At 39.0% G+C, this 20714-nt stretch overlaps 1 protein-coding gene across 12 annotated transcripts in view; it reads right to left on the bottom strand.

Annotated features, from left to right (window-relative positions):
• The window catches only part of NCKAP5 (NCK associated protein 5), a 970240-nt gene that overhangs the window by 82149 nt on the left and 867377 nt on the right, over nucleotides 1-20714 (bottom strand). For all 12 annotated transcript variants that reach the window (XM_032354091.1, XM_032354099.1, XM_032354093.1 and 9 more), the window contains one exon: nucleotides 13839-13914. In XM_032354091.1, coding sequence (XP_032209982.1) covers nucleotides 13839-13914 — 76 coding nt within the window. The remainder of the gene's footprint in view (nucleotides 1-13838; nucleotides 13915-20714) is intronic.

Below are 20714 nucleotides of genomic sequence, written 5' to 3'. Positions count from 1 at the left end.
AAATCACTGGATTCATTTTGCCAATCTCGAGTTTACTTGGATCCCATAACTGAAACCCCCTCATTTTAGATTCACGAGATGTGGGATCTCGACATGAACAGACATCTTGAAATTCAGGGATACATCCACTCCCTCAAAGAGCATTAGAAGTTAGGCCAGGAACAACAACAACCCCCCCCCCAAAAAAACATTAGAGAACATCTAAAATAAATTCTTCATCTGATGATTGAGGAAACAGAGAGATGCAGCATTTTGTATTAAGTCATAACATCCCAAACTGGGCTTTGGACTCTGATTCCATTCATTCCTCAGGACTGCCTCCTCCTTGCCACTTTTCTTGTTTTAAAATCGGAGTCAATTGTTATCCAGTGTCTGAAAAGTGCTTTTATATTTTTAAGTTAGGAGTTACATAGGAAAGAGATCTGTCATGAAGCCGAATTATACACAAATACTTTTGACATCAGGGAAACATTCCGATGACTGGGTCGGGGGCGAGGAGAGGTAACACCCTTGGAAATGTAATCCACTCCTGCAGAAGCAGGACAGCCGATGCCCACTCCAAATGCGTTCTTATACACATAGGATTCCTTCCAAATGGGTTCCGAAGGCAGAACACAGGGCTGAGTTTCAAATGGGCAGAAAGTCACCTTAAAGCATATTTCCCCTCCATTTGGGAGTTGACATAATCGAGTTACAGACAGAGAGACTGTTTATCAAGGAGGCAGGGAAGTCTCTCTTCAAATTCCTCCCGCTTTTATAATCAAACAATAACATCTCCAGGGTATAGGTTTTAGCTACAGAAGAAACATATTGGAAATTGATTCAGTGCTGCTGGCTTGGCTGTGACAATGTTTCATAACCTGGTAACCTCTCAGTTTGTTCTTTTCCCTTCCCGAAAAGCTTTTAGCTGTGCCAGGGTGGCAAACCGAAGATAAAGCAAACATCATCCTTTTATCTGATCCTGTGCAAAGTGAATGGAGAGGTACTGGACCACTGATAAGATGATTGCTAAATGACTCTTCTCAAATTCTGTCAATGGGCTGATGAAAGAAATTAACACTGACGTTGATAAGTTACTTTCTCAGGCTCTACCATTTTCACAAATGAAGGCTTCTCTCTCAGTTAAGCCCTACTTGCACATGTATGACTCATTAAAAAGAGCTCCAAAAGGCTCCATGTTGTAACGGATTCACTGAGATGCTTTCCTTTCTCTACATCCTGTTCTCTTCTCTAGGATGTCTCTTGAGTATGGATTTGTTCAAGTCAAGAGCACCCTGTTCCCAAGATCACGCTTCTTCCTTAGTTGCACATTTCAACACACAGGTCAATTTTCGTCTCTACAGTGCGCCACAGCCCTCACCCGATCTATCATTCCAGCACTCTATACCTCCTTAGCGCTAAGGTATTTGTCCAATGTGCCAGACTTAATGAATGTATCACTGGGATTCCCAGCAGAGTGAGTGTGCGGATAACCTTAATTGAGGTGGTTTTTCATTAGGTATATAAGATTGAAGACTTACAGGAGGGACTGTGCCTTCTAAGCTTCTGAAAATCTACAAGCTCCTTCCTGGCAAGCTTTTTCTTTTTCCCCTCCTCCCCTCTCCCTGCCTTCTTCCTCCCTCCCTTCTTTTCCTTCTTTTTCTCCCTCTCCCTTTTCCTTCCTTCCTTCCTTCCTTCCTTCCTTCTTCCCTCCCTCTCGAATCACTGTTACTTCTCAGTCACTAGTTTTTCATTCCCTTCACGGGAATAGTTTAGAAACGCTGGCTTTAACAACACTTAAGGCACAGACAGTGGAGCCATTTCGTAACGTGTGGTCAACTCAGAATTCTCTGTGGTAATATAGAGGAGAAAAAAGATAAAACTTTCAGAGTTGCCCACAGTCTCTGTTTCTGACGTACTCCTCTGACCCATGGTGTGCTTCAGAATTGATGATGGGAACTACAGGGGTGGTCAGGGCTGTTTCCCTTCTTCCCCGCTCCTTCTCCTCCTGGCCAGTCTCTCATCTGGAGATGCCAATGGGCCAGCCAGATGGTAGGTGGGTATGGGGCGGGTGAGGGATATATGGCATAGATCAGAAGGATAAACAGGACGGCCCATTCAGCCCACAGATAGATACACTTGCCAAAGTATATTTGTGTTTTGCTTTGGGTAGTACTTTTATTTTTATCTTTTTTTAAAAAAAATTGTAAAACACATTACAAATACAGGAGTGTGTACAACAAGTAAATTTATTTAAATAAACACTCATGACCCACCTTAATAACATATACAGTGTTTTTAAGCCACTCTTGTGCTCCTCTTTGGTCATATCCTTCTCCCCCTACTACCTCACCATAGGACAACCACACTGTTGTTGAATTTCATGTTACTCATCAACTTTCTATGTTATTTTTGTTTTCATAGAAAAAAAGATGACATGTTGATTATATATATGTCTAGCCACATCTCCAGAATTGTACTGGTTTATGATGTAAACTTTTATTACTGTGGATATTAGTCAAAAAAGTTTAAAAGACATGGCCCTTCAAAAACTCTTGGCAAGTACATCAGGGACTATATGCCACAGTGGCCATAGCAACATTGTCACAATAGCAAAAAATGGAAACCAACCCAAATGTTCTTCAAAAGTGGAAAGGATAAATTTTGATACATTTATGCTATGGAATACTATACAGCAGTGAAAATTAATCAACACAGCAGCATGTACCATTATAGGTTCATCGCAGAAATCATGTTAATTAAAAATGCCAAATGCCAAATGCAATAGAATACATAAAATATGATTCTATTTGTATAATGTAAAAATTAAACAACAGTGTGATAAATATACAAATAAAAATGAATACTAAAAGGCAATATATATGTGTGTATATATGCAACACACACAAATACACACACATATACATGCCACAATATCTTTATCTGCTCATCTGTTGATAGGCACTTAAATTATTTCTGTATCTTAGCTATTGGAAAGAATGCAGCAATGAATGTGATGTACAGAGATCTCTTTGAGATAGTGGTTTTATTTCCAAATAGAGGTATCCTGTAATCTAGCAATCCCACCTCTGGGTATATGTCCAAAGGGAATAAAATTACTATCTTAATGTGTAGATTTCCTTTTATTCATCTTGCCTGTAATTAATTTGGCTTCCTGAAACTAAAGATTGGTAACTTTCTTTAATTCTTCAAATTCTTAGTCACTAATTCTTTTAATATTATGTTTACCCTGTTCATTCCATTCCTTTTCTCAGGAGATACAATTAGTTACATGTGGATTTTAACACCTCTTACTTAATTATTTTACCCTCTCTTTCATTTATCCGCCCCCTTGATTCTCTGTGACAGATTTTCTGTAATTGTTCAACTCTGTCTTTTAGCTGAATAATGCTCTCATCAGTGGTAATCAATACTAACAGCTTTTAATCTTTTGCAGTTCTATTGTATTCTTTTTTGATACCAGACTGTTCATTTGTTTGTTCCTTTGTTAACGTTCATTTCCTCTTGTGTTTACTTTAAATACATCAAATATTTTTATTTTATATTCCCTACTGGATAATTCCCAATTCTGCAGTCTTTGTGGACTTATTCTATAGTTTGTCTTCTTTTTTTTCCTGCCACTTGCTAATGAAGTCATTGTTTCCCCTTTTTAGTGATTTTCTCTTGTAAGTTCATCTTCCTTGGAACTTTATCTGTGTGAGATTTAGAGTGGTTGCATCAAGAGAAGACTGGGCTGGGTTTTGCTGTATTCCTGCAAGCACCATCAACATGAGTCTGCATTTTTTAAAACTTTTCATTATGATACATTTCAAATATTCTTAAACAGTGGGATTGCCCAGCTCAAAAGATATTAATAGGGACGCCTGGGTGGCTCAGTTGGTTAAGCAGCTGCCTTCAGCTCAGGTCATGATCCCGGCGCCCTGGGATCGAGTCCCGCATCAGGCTCCTTGCTCGGCGGGGAGCCTGCTTCTCCCTCTGCCTCTGCCTGCCATTCTGTCTGCCTGTGCTCGCTCTCTCTCCCTCTCTCTCTGATAAATAAATAAAATCTTAAAAAAAAAGATATTAATATTCTGCCATTCATGTTTCAACAATTCCCTCTTCCAGTTTCTTCTCTGTAGTACTTAAAAGCACAATTCAGAACACTTAAAAAAAAATTCAGGCTTAGGGGTTTAAGGGACACAGAGACTGAATTAGTGCCTTGAACCAAAGGAGTATGAGCCAAGGATTTAGAATTTTCAGAGGAGACTTTTTTCTTTTTCTTTTCTCCCCGCTACCCTTCAGCTAGAGTTAAGACTGTGTTGAGACTGAGTTAGGAGGTTATGCTTGAAGTCTTCCTCTGGGTTTGAGGTGCCTCTGCTCTTGGGAATCCAGCTTGATGCTGGTGGAAAAGGGATGTGTTCTGAGTTAAATCTCACCCTGCTGAGGCCCTATTATGCTTTCATTGTGTCAAAAGTTTAGCTCCTTAACACCAGGCTCCAGGGAGGGTGACACTGTTCTGGGTCATCCAGGTCGGAGAGACTTTCCGTGCCAACACCAAGAAAGTCCAGGCAAACGAGGACAGCCTGTCACCCTAGTCCTAGGTCATCAGAGACTAGTCCATACCCCATGGGCAAAGGCTGGGTATAGCACTCTGTGCCCCTGCCACCTCTCCTCCTCACAACTGAGGATTCAAGCTCTCTTGCTGTCCATGCCTCTGACACATTCCTTGTAGGCAGATCAACCACGCATTTAAGAAAAATACATATATTTTTATATTATATTTTATACTTTTAGATGTGAAGTTCTGGGAAAGGACTTTGAAATTCTAATTTGCAGTATTGCCAGATAAAGGAACGTCTCTGAAGATTTGCTTTTTACAATTGAGCCCACATTTTAAAATGTATCATATGTCACATAAAAAACCTATACTTTCTGGCTTCTGGTGAAAAATGGAAAGACTTGGTCACATAGGGCCAGTCTTCTACAGTGACAACTGGAATTGACAAGGAGCTTCTCCCCTGAGGTGGTTTGTATCCTCTCCATTCCCCCAACCCCGTATCACTCATGTAATATATGCTTGCGTATGTCAGATCTGGGCCTGTCTCACTCTTTGACCCAGGGGATTATTTGAGTTTGCCACCCCTGACCAAGCAATCTGCTAAAAGGATTCTTGAATTGTGGTGGCTGCAAGGTGACCGAAAAGGTACCTGGCCATCATTTAGCATTCTCAGGGGTTTATTCACTTCACAGCTATGGACTAGGCTGGCTCCACTCCATAGCAGCCACGGTGCTGAGAAAAGTATGCAACTTTTCAGAACATCCATTTTTCTACTGCAAAGGATGACCTTAGTAAGTAAATTGAGGGGGGGTTGCTTTGAGGATAGAACAAGACAACATACATAAAACATTTTGGCTAGGGCCCAGCATTAAAAAAGTTTTTAATAGGTAGTAGATATTAAGGTAATATATGCCATCATCTTCTTTCTTTCAGAATTTTCTGTCACATGGGGCAGCTTTCTGGGGCTGAGGTGCTCTGTTCTTTGACTTTGTTTTGACCCCTACCTATTCCTCACCACGCCATAAGTTACACACACATCCTTAGGTTTACTTTAAGTGAATTAACTGCCTTCTGAGAAATCGAGGGAACTATACAAAAAGAAGTCACTGAACAGCTATTTCAGATTCTCCAACTTTATGCTATAGAGCAACAGGCCTTCAAAAAAATGTGGGGAAAAAAGGCAAAAAATTATTTAATGTGTCTACCACTGCCTATTCAGTGGGCCCTCCCCTACTAGTACCTGGGTTAATTCATGCCAGCCCCTAAGGCTTCATGTCTCCCTCTGCCCTTAACAGCTGAGCTTCCCCATTTGAGGAATGCCACCCTTGCCTTTCCTAAATGTCAAGCCATTCCTTCTTTTGCTTTCCAGGTCCCTGGAAGGAGAATGTATCAACTTGATGACTCATCCTTTAGGATCTTGCTGGTACCAAGCTGCGGAACACACTGTTGCTATCAGTCCGTGATACTGAATGTCTACTCTTTCCAGAGACTAGGTGAAGCATGACAAGTAACTTAAGCACCCTTACCTAAAGTAAATACTAAGTAGGATATATATTCATAATTAATAAGTAGAAAATTCAGATACACCCTAACAGACTACCAGGAGAGATCTTTTGGGGCAGAGAGCCCTTTGGAAATCCTTATGTTTTCCTGGATACCCACCCTTTCACATAAATACATGATTCTATTCATCATGGCACCACACAGGAGGAAACAATATGGCACATTTGACTATACTGCACTTGATTGGTCCGAGGATAAGCGAGGGAAAGTAAAAAGGTCTCAATTTGAAAAGTTGGAACATGAGCATCATAGCGATTAGATAGCTACTTTTTATCATGTTAGTCTCCACAGTCTGTGTATTGTTCTGTAGGCTAAAGTTCAAACATTTAAGCCTGGCTTTCATGGTCTCCACAAAACCAACTCTATCTGTACCTTATCCTCAAAAATTACTCTCTACTCCAGCCAAGCTGGTCTTCCACCGACTCTTCTCTGTTGAAGTACGCCCCATTCCTATCTCCAGGCCTTTGCTTACGCTCTTGCCTTCAGCGGAAGGACATCTTCCATCCCCCTTGCTGATAAAATCCTAACACTTGGGACAGTCATTCCCAAACTTTACTGCCCACTAGAATCACCTGGGGATCTTTAAAAAGATGGCTCCTATCCCTAGAGCTTGTGATTTTTACGTGGTGTGACCTAAGCATCAGCATATTTAAGGACCTCCCAGGGAATTCTGATGTGTAGCAAAGTTTGGGAACCACTGGTCTAAGTGGAAAATTCTCTTTAACTTCCATAGCTTATTCTCTCATGCTGGTCTTTTCCTTACAAATGAAAACCAATATTTCTGGCTCTACCAAAGCTGGACTCCACCCCTATTCCGTACACTCAGATGTATGCAGAATGTGTCTCAAACTTATCTGTGATCACATTGTATCAGAATCTTCTGTTTGCTTTTCTGTCTCCCTACTAGACTGCAGTTCACAGAGTACAGGTACTATGTCTTATTCATCCCCTATCTCCAGCATTTGACACAGGTCGGGGCTCGTTGAAGATAGGCAATAGAGGCTTGTTGACCCAAGTAGAACTCAGCTCCCTGGTGCAAACTATAGGAACAAATACTTTATAGGAGGAAAAAAAAAAAAAAAAGCCATACTTCCATCTTTCCAAGTCTACAACTCTCTATCTTGAGGGAAAACAAAACAAAAAAACAAAAACAGAGGAAGGGAGTCATAGACAAGGCTTTAGCATGCTCACAGACAGAAGTCTCCACTAAAGACCAAAGACTTACCTAGTGACTATCTCTGGTAGTTAGAGGAAAGTACACATAAGGAGGAAGTCAACACTTGACAAGAAGAGAGAACCAGACACAAAGGAACGAACAAACAAATGAGGAGGATGACATGGATGACGTGTGATGTCCCAAGCACAAGGTTTAGCACAGAATGGATAGTCAGCGGATGAAAATGAATATTACTACTTCCGTCCTTGGTCAGAAGAAACCACAAGGTCCTATTTCCATGGATCTATTTTGTGACAGGTGGAATTTACATTTCAGGCTGCCAGATGCAAAGCTTCCCCTTTGAAGTTTGTCACTTGTGTTAAAAAATGGGAGAACTCCATGTAGTCAGGTGAAGTTTCCTTTCCCAGGCTGTTACTTTCTAGTACCTCTTAGATGTCATTTTCTATGTTTGGAAATGCAGAAATAGCATCATCCCAGGAAGTATTAATATGAAATCCAAATGATGTCAACTACTGCATCCTATTCTTTATCCACAGGCCTTATTATCTAAGTAGTTTTCCATTCAGTTCCAGTCTGTTAGTCAACAGAACATAATTTTGTTTTCATCAATAGCTCACTCTTCCTTCAATTAAGCCTAAGCATGTCAGTACGCTATTCAAAATACAACATTTGACTTAAATAGCCTTCTAGTAAAGAAGCTATAAAAGTCTGATCGAGCTTCTGAGATATGTTTTAATTTTATTTTTAGTATGAATGTCATTCCATATACATTAAATTTCTAATCTTTTTCAAAATTTTTCAGTGTCGGATATTGATAATATTCTTGAAGTAAGACAGATAATTATCAAGAACTTTAATTGACTGGCAGCTACAGTAGCAGAAGCCCTGGTATTTCATTCTAGACAAAGGAAAATTGATTGTCATTCTAGAAAAAGGAAAATTCTAGATGCATTATATTGAACAGAAGATTTGAACCTCTACATACTTTGTGGGTGACCAAGTATACATTACTTATAAATATGGTGGTGGCAAACTAATCCAAGTTTGGTACATTTTCTCAAAAAGTAATTCAAGGTAAAATATGCTAATAGAAAGTGGTCATTCAGGTCATGCAAGACAAAAACTAGGCATCAATCATTAGAATTAATTATGTCTTTCCCAAAAATGATCCTAATTTATTTTTTGTCGTTTTTTTGTTTGTTTGTTTGTTTTTTGTTTTTTGTTTTCTTAAATGGTCGTGAAAGTTTGTGTGTGTTTGTTGTACCAAGGAGGTAGACTTGGTAAAGGGTGGGCTGCTGGCTAACATTGGTACATGTTCTCTAAAAGCCATTCTCCCTTTCTTCCAGAGAACCTCGTGGAGGTTTTCTTTTGTTTTTGTATTTTTTTCTGGACATATGGCCTCCTGCCTGGCATGTACTAAGTACTAACCAATGGAAGAAGGGATAGGTCAACTGCTGGTAAGTGTTTACAAAAGGCTAAACTATACCTTTCCTTATCACTTCTTCCTGCTGGTTAGGAAATGGATGGTTTTTCAATAGCCATCTTGAACAAATGAAGTGACCTTGGGAATGAAAAACAAATGAACCAGAAGGACAAGATAGGAAGAGACTATCAGCCTGGATCACCTTCCTCTGCACTGTCCTGTGTGGCAGTAAGAAATTTCTGTTCTTACTTAAACCACGGTACTCTGGGGTTTCATTCACTTGGATCTGAACTTGACACTAGTGGTACTAGTAACTATGGAAATCCTGTCTTGGATTTAAAATAACTGTGGTCTGGGTAATTCAAACTGCAGAGTCTATGTATGGATAACAAATGTTGACCATACGGTATTAGGTCATTAATATTAATACAAAAAAGGAGGTTTCAGAGCTTTTTCCATGCAGATGAAATAAACATCCAGGTCCTGGTTCTTAGTCTCCATGTAACTGAGGTTCATGAACCAAGAGTCTGTGAGACCTTCTTTTTCAATCCTAAGAACCACAGTTGGAGACATTTTGACATCAGGCTAGGACTTCTCTCCTCTGTTGGGTGAAGAAGCTGCTGCCTTCGTTGACCTTCACTGGAATCTGATCTACAGATTCTGTGACAATAGTAACTATGCGGCATGTGACTTTTATTCTTTCTGTCTCCATCAAACTCCAGACTGGGCACAATGCTACGTAGATTCAATGCTTTGTGGTTGGATGTGAAATGGTTAGGAGAACAAGGTCTATGAATTACATTGATGGGAAATGGAGATTGTACCTGGTTCTCGGAATCTCCTCTATTTGACTCAACACAGTGCTGTCCCACTTCTTCGCTTTCAGGCAGGCTATCTCTCAAAAGCACTTTTATATGACAAAATGACTTTCCTCCCTGGCACTGCTTCTTGTGTTATTCAGTGTCTGAAGTCAGGTTCATTCTGTCCTTTTTTCCTCACCCTATAATTTGCTCAAACCATTGATGTGAGTGCCTGAAACTTGAATAAAAAAGTTTCAAGAGCTCCTCTTAACTAGAGGTAAAACTTTTCTTGAGTCTTTGTTATAATGCAAATATGTGACCTGAAAAATCACCTGCTTAATCTACTGTTCCACCAATGTGGACATGACTCAGTTTACCAGATTAGCTAGCTAGAGTCTAGAGAGAACAGGGAATAAGAAAATGAAATGGGACAATGGGAATAAACTGGTGTATGGTCTAATAATTAAGTCACAGGGGGATCCTTATTGAGCACCTATTATCTTCCTGCATAATGTATTAGTTGCTGGCTGGACCCCAGAAAGATCCCTTGGAGGTAATTCCCGAAGTGGGTAGGAGAGTTCCAAGGCAACTCCGCAGAGCTCCCCCAAAGAAAGCCAGATCCGGGGCCAGACCATGCCTTTTGTCATCCTCTCCCTTGGTGAGAAGAGCCAGAAGGGTTCTCTCGGAAGAGACTAAGAAGGCACCCAGACAACAGGGGAGAGTAAACAGACTTCATGACCCTATGGGGCACTGGGGTATCTGCCCATTGGGCTATTGGACAGCTTTCTGTTTGTGCCTCTTTAAAATTTGTAGGAAATAACATGCATCCTCCACTTTCCTAGCATCGACCATGAGTCCTTGTGTTCTTGGATATCATTCAGTTCTGCTTGGGTTCTTCCTCAAACTCCTTGAAAGACATTTTCTCCTCTTTATGGGAATTTCTGGAACCTCTGCCTCTGCTTAGACAATTATTTTTGATGCTTTCACTGGCTGGTGTTTTTAATAAGAAAGTGTTATTTGAATTAATTCCCACTGATCATTTAATCCTATTAGATAATTAATATAATATGTAGGGTGAACCTATTACAGTTAAATAGCAGGAAAGAACAATTAGAAATATGGGGTTTGTGATCATTTGTGTTAAGATTTCTATTAGGCTAGGCTAGTCATTTTCTTGCTGCTTATTAACATGGAAGTCTGACATTTATTAGGGTGATTTTAAAGAAAAAATTTAGTTGTATTATTTTACTTAATTCATGAATCTTGAATTTCAATAGAGAGCAGGCTTAGTTAGCAATATCTTGTCTTGTAATCAACTCATAACACTTTGATTAAACCAACGTGATTATCCTTAACCACAGAAATGCAAACATTCAGGTCACAAATTTTCTGATTATTCTTTTTTTGTGACAGACATTAGCTGATATTTGGTTAGAAGCATAATATATTTAGATTTGCTCAGTTACTGTGAGTGGAAAAACATTCTATGGTTATATAATATTGTGAGGCTATGTGACAACACTTTGTTTAGACAAAATGAAGAATATTGGTTTATCAGGGTGCTAAAAATATATTCTCAGCCGTTATTCTGGAATAAAAAGAAATAACCACTTGATCTATTGAGCCTTATTCAGTCTTGAAATGGATGAAGTTTGGGGCACCTGGTGGCTCAGTGGGTTAAGCCTCTGCCTTCATCTCAGGTCATGATCTCAGGGTCCTGCGATCCAGCCCTGTGTCAGGCTCTCTGCTCAGCAGGGGAGCCTGCTTCCCTCTCTGCTTCTGCCTGCCTCTCTGCTTACTTGTGATCTCTGTCTCTGTCTCTGTGTCAAATAAATAAATAAATAAATCTTAAAAGAAAGAAAGAAAGAAAGAAAGAAATGGATGAAGTCTTAGAAGGTTGGCTGTGGTGATCTTACTGACTGGTTAACCTAGGGAATACTCTCAACCACGTTCTCCCTGCTGTCTCATGCAATAAATAGAAGCAACATACGAACTTCCCCAGCCTCCTTTGCAGCTAGGATTGGTTTCATGATCTTGTTCTCATCAATGCCGTGAAAGATGGTGTTTATGGGGTGGATTCTGAAGAAGCTCTTATTCTTCCTTATACTTCGTGCCTTGAATGTAAATGGAATGCCTACAGTGTCAGGAATCAATTTGCAACCAAAGACAACAGAGATGAGGACATGAAGCCAGGGCTTTTGATGACATCGTTGAGCTACTAGCCTTCTTTCATATTTACCTTCCTCCAGATTTTTAATTGTGTAAGATGGTTAAATGACTTCACTACTTATGTAAAACGGCTGGTCAGTTTTGTCGTTGTTGTTTCACGTGTAGCCAAGAGCAGCTTATCATATAGTTCTCCCCTAGTGTGAGGAGATAAATCTACATTGTGTGCAGACCAAGTCAGCCCGCTGTCCGAAATATGGTCCAAATCTACTTCCCTGAGAGTAATCGAAAGCAGCACTTTCCAAGGGAACTTTGTGTGATGATGGAAATGTTCATATAGACTACCATGAATATTGGCCACTGAGTACTTGAAATGTGGCTAGTGCAAATGGAGGACTGAATTTTTAATTATATATAGTTTTAATTAATTGAAACTGAACCTGAAATAGCCACCTGTGTCTACTAGCTATCATATCGAACAATGCAAATCTAAAAAAAACTGGAAGTTTATTAAAGGATAGATTACTGTAGTCCTTTAAAAAACACGCAGCCTCTATCTTTATATATGTTATTTCATAGGCCCAGGAACACCTCATTATGGAAAAATGATGATTCAGCGGGGCTTTACATAGTGTCATGTTTGAAGGTTTTTAAACCGTATTTAACTTGCATATCAGCTAATGACACACAACTGATACCAATTTAAGCATTTTATACTGACAACTATAATAAAGGATGTATTTTTGGAATAATAATCTTGTTCAGACTGTACTCATTCAGTTGTGTGTTAAGATTTTTGTATCCTCAATTACAAATGAAAAGAATAATAATGGTGTGCCAGTCTCATTAAGGTGCGGGGGGTACAATAACTCTTTGAGATAGACTGTAAATTAGAGTTTGCAGAAGACTTCTGCATATTCAAGAAATCCAGGCCCAGAGTGCACCAGCAGGTCTCCAAGAGTGGTGAGGGGCTCAGAGCTGGCAGCTGAAGGGACAGAAGCAGTGGACACTCACCATAGCAGAAACCAGAAATCTGGGGGAGAAGGGGGCTGTCATGACCTCGAATGTGGAATTCACTATTAACTGCTATACCGAATGTGATTGGTAGAAATTACTCCAGCATGCCTCGGTGTCTTGTGCAATACTAAATAATCTTGTGCAATACTAAATAATTGCATGCTTCCTCGCACAGCAATTCCTAGAGCCTGAGGAAAAACAAATTCTGCAACCATCCACAGTGGCCCAGAACAGCTGAAGGTATCACCTCTTCCGTCACCTGACAAGGATCACAGTCACAGACAACTACTCTGTCACCAGCTGCCTCCTGGCTGCTGAAAACAGGTCAGCAAAGGGTCAGCAAGTGTGTTGGGAAGCTGAGTCCCTTCAATCTAGGCCGATGCACAATTTCAAGAAGGAGTTGACACATCAAGCTTATTCCAGAAACAGGACTATTCACACTCAGGGTTCTCCCAGAAATAATGAAGAAAGTTAAGTCGTGAAGTTCTCTGTGTAAAATACACTCTATTAAAAAAAAAAGTTCGATTTAAGAAAGCCACCGTCCCTCATTTCTAACCAATGGTAGTTAGGTAAATGCTTCTGAGACAATTATAGACACTGGATGGACTCGAAGTCGACTGCTGTCCCCAGAGAAGTTATGTATCCTCAGTGTTATTCTCTTTTCGTGTCCACAAGGACTTGATTCTCGTCGGTTTACAGTGTGTTGCTTTGAAAACACTGATGTTTTCTTGATGGGTCTGGTTTTGAACTACTTACTTTACAGTAGCTTCTAGTATTCGAGAAGATAAAAATAACCACGTGTGAGAAGTTAAGACCCAGTCCTTGGGTCGCATAGGTGGAGCAGTAGGTACAGTGTCTGACTCTTGGTTTTGGCTAGGCCATGACCGCAGGGCCGTGAGCTGGAGCCCCACGCAGGGTTCCACCCTGGGAGTGGTGTCTGCCTTAGAGTCTCTCTTTCTCCCTCTCCCTCCCTCCCCCTGTGCTCGCTCTCTCAAATAAATAAATAATATATTTAAAAAAAAAAAAAAGAAGTTAAGACCCAGTCCTCACAGAGACTAGGCGTGAGACACGCTCTATAGGAACACACTGTATCTGAAAGAAGGTCACATTCAGAAAGTATCACCCACAAAGATGTACCAAGATGTAAATGTTTACCTATGATGTGGCTCTGAAACGTGGAATCTGCAACTGTATCTTCATCCTCCTGCAGGCTCACACTTGCTTCTTTTATCTGCAGCAACAAGAAAATAATGTAAGTACTTATTTGTTATATGAAATAGACTGTTCACAATCAGAATGATGGTTCATTCTGTAACAAATGTGGGTATGTGTGAGTGGGTGTGTATACACACACAACATACATGTATACACACATGCATGTAAACACATATACCTGCACATACATATATGTGAATGTGTATGTGTGTGCATCTATGTATATACATATATATATATATATATATATATATACATGCATAGATATTTTCTTCATTCTACTTTTCCCTACTCTATCACTTGGCTATATCACAAATTTTAATTACGAGAGCAAGAGTATATTTTCAGAAACATAACCCTAGACCTGGAAATGAGGATTTACAGGGCACCTAATTCTCCATAAGATGTTAAAGATACAGCTTTGGCTTTTAAGACTTAATAAAGTCAATAACACAGAGCTGTTAGGGAAAATTAAAGTCAAAGGAAATATAATTCCTCCAGAGACAGTGACTTCTACCACAAGTTATTTTAATAAGAAGAAAGAAATATACTTAGATCTCCTGACCCTTTCCTGGAATGTAACTCTCTAAGAAAATGATTTCTTTTGTTCTTTCTATGATGAAACATAAGGTGACTGTGATGTATACTTAGTGAACTAGAGCAGTGACACATTTATATCGATTTTTTAGGTCAAAAACATTCCCCTTCTATTTCAGCTGAAATATCCAGATGCTGAATGGGTTAGAACTCGGCAGAACTCTAGAGAGACCTGAATAAGTCACAGTGTTTTATGAGTGAGAATTCTGATCTCCAGCAAATTTCCTTCAACATACTGTAAGTGGAAGTGCTGGGATTAAGACTCATGTCCCTTGCTTCTCAGTCTAGTGGCAGTGGTCACAACAATGCAACCAGTACGAACCACTATTTAAAAGGCAAACTCTGAAATACTACGGATTACTCAGTATTACACAATTACAATTTTCACGCCTGTGATCTCAAACTCCCCAAAGCGGGCTACATGCTACTGTTAGCCTCCTCCTCCTGAAGAAACAGGTAAGTAATTGCCAAGGTAGTGGAACCAGGATTCAAACTCAGTAAAACTGACTGCAGATTTGTGTTCATCTGTGGGCACTTTGTTTTTCTCAAATTTTCCTTTGACTATGCCAGTGGACTTGGCCTCAATTTCAAGACAGCTTGTGGTTGTTGGCAGAATGACCCTAAAACACTCTCTTAAAATATATCCCCATCGGTCACCTGGAAAGCCAGTGACAATGATGTGAACTGCGCACTGAATGCAGTGGGGTTCTGCTTAGGCACATACATTAGAGGCCGTCAGTGGATTTGCTCAGGAGCTTGAGCTGAATGCCAAGAAACTCTTATTTCATACTCACAATATAGAAATTCATATGGTTGCATACTGACCTTGAGCTAGATTTAGCTTTTGACTTTTTACCTATTTTTCATATCTAATGGAATAAGACCAATTATTTATATTTTGTAACTTCAATTCCAATATCAGAATGTACTTGGTGCTTGTTCTGGATGTGCTGAGAGCCAGAAGGTGGCAGACTGAAGAGAGTATGGAGAAGGCTTCCTGAACCCCACAAGGAGAGACCAAGGACTGAATATCCAGAGGCCACATTCATCACTTCTTCCCCCCATCAGCTCTCTGCTCTGTGGGTACTTCCCTGTTTTTTTAGCATGTCCAGAGGAAGAAATTTGGGGAACGGGGCAAGGGTTGGGGGAGACTTCATCAAGTCTGTGGACCCTTTGTAGTGGACATTTATGGATAGCAGAGTAGAAAAGCACTGTGAGCATGAGCAAGGCTAACATGCTACTTAATTGCCTTCCAAAGTTTGTGTAGCTCAGTGACCTGTTTGTGACAAGGCTATCAAAAGACCCACCGACAAAGGGATCTCAAACTACCTACATTTCCATTAACAACCCAACATGAAACTTCCATCCTCATTTAGAGAGACATCAAGGAAATCTCTATATTCTCAGCCCATACCAACAGTTACGAAAACATGTCTCATGTTTTCTCTTACCTGTTATGTAAAACAGCATTTCCTTTAGGTTCTACACTGATCTATTTTTTTTTTTTAAAGATTTTATTTACTTATTTGACAGAGATCACAAGTGGGCAGAGAGGCAGGCAGAGAGAGAAAGAGAGAGGAGGAAGCAGGCCCCCCACAAAGCAGGGAGCCCAATGTGGGACTTGATCCCAGGGCCCTGAGATCATGACCTGAGCCAAAGGCAGAGGCCTAACCCACTGAGCCACCCAGGTGCCCAACACTGATCTATTTTAAACTTGAAGGTATCCCCTGCTCACCTGCTGGTTTATTGGGGAATCATCCTCTCTATCAGTCTGTGAGACTCTAAAGAATCCAATAGTTAAAATCAGATTCTCACCTTGCAGATAAAGGATAGGAGGCTCATACAGTGTTAGTGATCTCTTCAAGGTCACAGAGGATTTCGGTTTTAGAGTGGGCATTTCTGGCCCCTATTCATTGCCAAAATTAAATTTTTCAGAGTTTGCCATATTGTTACAGTCCTCCTTCCCAGACCTTCCAAAGAACTACTATTTTCTGTTAGTGTCTGGCAGTTAGAGATGTAGGCAGTATTCCATGTATACATAAATTTTATTTTTATTCAAGAGTAGCAAAAATGTTCAGAGACTCTGTGTGTGTGTGTGTGTGTGTGTGTGTGTGTGTGTTTAAATTCTCTGCTTCCCTTCCCTTCTGGTTCCCTAATCCATTTGTGGAACTTAACTACCACCCTTCTCTGAGTATCATATTGAGGAAAGGGAAAAAAAAAAAAAAAGGTTGTCCTATAGTCCTACCTGTCAGCTGCTTGTCAGAACTTTCCTAGGGCTCTATTTGCTTAACAGCAAATGCTAAATATGGCCTCGGGGGACTTATCAGAGGAAAGGCCCCTAGTTCTTTCAGGTTTCCTGGGCTGATGACCCATGAGGAGCAGATGACCGTGACAGGAAAATCCGAAGAAGATAGGTGAAAAATCAGCGAAGGAATGACAAATGGGGGAGTGCCTTAGAATGGCATACTCGTTGGTTCTAATTATCTATACAAATAGATTTCAATGCAAGGCGGTTATTAAAGAAATCCGTTTGCCTATGGAAATGAGGGGCATAATTTATTTTGACAGTTGATTCCCCTTACTATTTATATTTTTCATAGGCTGAACTTAAAATTAATTTTCACTCTTGATCATGCAGTGGCTGGGTATTGGTGAGAGGTTGTGGGAACTTTCCTGAAACTAAGGGGCTGGCAACGCAAGATTAAGAATTTGCTAAAGATAGACACAACTGGGACGATCTTCATGAGACAAAGTACTTCAAAGATGAGAGTTTTCACAAAATCAAGAAGTTTGGCTCAGAAAAGAATGGTGGTTACAGATACAGAATTTTCTCGGCCATTGTTCTAACAGGAACTGATACAAATTAATGTCCAGCAATATCCTATTTGGTAAGAAGTTACAGGGAACTCAGGCAATAATTCCTGGCTATTTTTGGTTTAACTTTGTTGTCAGTACTTTGGATGCCTTGTAATGGTGCATTTTCAACTCTTGTCCATCTTTTGGGCTCTGCCCTTGTAGTCAAAAACTGTACCAAATACTGATCTCTAACAAGAAACCATTTAAATGTCACTGTGCCCATTATATTCTACTAACGCCTATTATTAGAAAGCACAGGGAGGAAGGAGCTTACAAAGGAACCTGGAGGAAAATGGAGAAAATAATTCACCATATATATATATATGTGCATATATATATGCACACACACAATGTACATATAACATATATATTATGTATGTATGTACATTATATATTACATATGTATGTACTATATATATATTACATTATATATATATATACACATATATATATACATATACATATATATATATATATTACATTATATATTACTTTTAGAATTAAACCCAACATTTGGGGATACCTTTCATTTGAAATTCTGCTTACATTTCTTCCTTGACTCATCCTAACTGAACTGCTTGGGAACTGCTTCCCAAGAAGACAACATTTTGCAGTCGAAGTTTATTGCAAATGAAAAGAACATAATGAACCTAAGTGGGACAGGAAGTAATTTTTGGAAGGAAAACTCCAGAAGGCATTACCTTTAGAAAAGTTAGTCATTTAGAAAAATTTGCAGGAGGAGGGTGAAATATGCATGCTTCTTATTAGCATCAAAATAGCACTTAGAACTGTTCAATTAAGGATGCTGAAATTATAACATTTTGCAGAACTTAATAAGATGATAACAATTTTCGTAATTATTGTACTATTTTATCCTATTTCATCACCACAGTACCATTTTAATGGAATAGTATTTGATGCTTTTGTATTAGCATATGTGATTTTCTTTTTCAGACTATGGGACACTGGGAGAAAAAAATACTCAAAATTTAAATTAAAATATTGAAAAGGCCATCTCTTCCCAGCGCATTATGAAAGTATACGATCTTGTTAATTTTGTTAACAATTTTTATTTTGTCCAGTGATAGTTAAACAGGAGCCTGGAGCTGCCCTCCCTTGAGACTTCTCATTCCACAAAATTATCTGAATCCACAGGAAGGAAGGACTTATGACATGCTGCAATAGAACGCATTTCTTTCTTGCTTATTTACTTAATACCAATGCAATCTTTCCTGGGGATGCCTTTCTCCCTCTTATAATGATTTTATATAATTCAAGTAAAAGTACAAAGTAACATGGCCCTTGTCTAAATTACACAAAAATTAGAGCTAAGTGGTCTGTAAATGATGGCCTAAATGGGGACAGAAGACTCTAATTAAGGCTCTGAAAGGAGAAAAAAAATTAAATTCTGCAAAGAATTAATGGGACTTTTACGCATTTTTTAAAATGTATCTAGGAATCCTGAAAATGGATATGGATACAGAATTAGTAGCAGACTAAATGGAGGTCAGCTACATACATACTGTATGTATGGAAATAATCTTTGTATTATAATCACCACAGATTAAAATAATCAAAATCCCTGAGGACCCTTATAACGAAATAAAGTCTTGGTTTGTAAAGGGAAGAGATGGTGATATAAGATTTTGAACAGTGACTTTATTAAAAAAAAAACCCAAAGACATACGACATGTATTATGTGCAGTTCTTGTTTCTATCCCAAGTGACTACAACGAGAAGAATCTTTTGCAACATAGTTTAAAATAAGCAGACAGCAAATTTACCTTGAGCCCTAGCAGCGGAAAATTCCCTCAAACTCTGAATTTTAAGAGGTTCATGGGTATTCCCATCAATGTGCTATGGTATTAGAATACATCCTATTTTGCATCTAATTTACTTCCTGTGTAAGCTGATAACATATAATAAATAGATTTGCACTGCTAGTCCTGTACTAGTCCCAAAGGAGACTATGGCAATGTCCTCTCTGAAATTAGTAATTTTCGTCCACTCCACATTGATGATTACAGAGATGAAACAAAAAACATTGTATTTTACATTAAAAAAAAAAAAGAAGAAGAAAGAAAGACGGGCTGGTCAGCTACCGAGGTTAATAATATTCCTCTATATGGAAAAGCTTCCCAGCATGACTAATTTCCTCTTGTAGCTAACTAGAAAAAATTAGCATATCCCAATTGATTATGTATTTTGGGGTGGTTAGGGAATCTTTGTACTTTAGAGAAAACAGTAAGAGTGTTTCTTGTAGATATTCTGAAAGGACCAAAGGACACTTATTTCTACACTGTGAAAGACTGAAGACGAGAGACGAAAAGCACAGAAATTATTTTAGCATTAGGAAGTAACAAGAAAGGAAAAATGAAACTGTAAAAGCCAAACAGAGGGTCTTTTTTTGTTGTTGTTGTTGTTGTTTTTTTTTTTTTGGTACTTCTGTGCAGTGAAGATATACCCTAAGCTGTCAGAAACATATTAAATGGGGCATAGTTAAATTGAGTGCCTCCGATAAGGGGCTCTACCAGGCTATCAAAGTTTTAGATCAGTGGGATTGAATTTCTGGCATATTGCACATTTCCAAGCGTTCATTCTCTCTTTCCTTTCGGTGACACTACAAGGGCAGTCTTAGATATGCTTATAATTTGTGATTTTTATAATGCAGGGGACATCTGTGTTTTCAAAGAAGGGAGGATACCACGGAAGCCCAGAAGGGAAAAGGGGGGGAAAGAAAAAAATTTTTTTTTGCAAAGAACATAGTTCCCACAGGATTTCCGAGTTTAATATAAAAGACTACAGCTCCTCAGAGTCCAGAGCTCTTTGAAAGAAAAGTGTGCATTTGTTGTCAACTGAAATATGTCTATGAAATTCTAATAAGTAATAATGCCAATCGTTATTCCTAAAATCACCTCTAAACCACTCCAGAAAAAACAAAAAACAAAAAACAACCAAAAACGTATAATTACTAGGTTTCCCTAAGAAAATGGTGGCAGGTAGCATACTTTACAATTTCTTTGATTGCAGTACACACATGTATGGATACGCTAATTCTGTAAAAAGAATATTTTTGTTTATGTAAGTGCTTCAAAACTTACATAAAGAAACAATGTACATCACCAAAGCAATTATGCAAGAACAGAAGGAATGTAAGGAGACTCAGTGCAACTTAAGGTAATTTTAAAACAAAACTATTATTTGAAACTAGCAAGTGCTAGGGAAATGGAAAATGCCCTTTCACCCATTTTGTTTTTTAAAGGAAATTACCTCGTTCTGGACCTCACAATTAAGAGACTGCATAATAGGGAGTCAAGCTGCAAAGTAGATTTCTTGGTCTTAACACCTGTCTAGGTGCGAGGA

This window comes from Mustela erminea, chromosome 8 (assembly GCF_009829155.1).
Source record: "Mustela erminea isolate mMusErm1 chromosome 8, mMusErm1.Pri, whole genome shotgun sequence".
Taxonomy (NCBI): domain Eukaryota; kingdom Metazoa; phylum Chordata; class Mammalia; order Carnivora; family Mustelidae; genus Mustela; species Mustela erminea.
The sequence above is the reverse complement of the archived record's forward strand: the minus strand, read 5'-3'. Positions and strand labels throughout refer to the sequence as shown.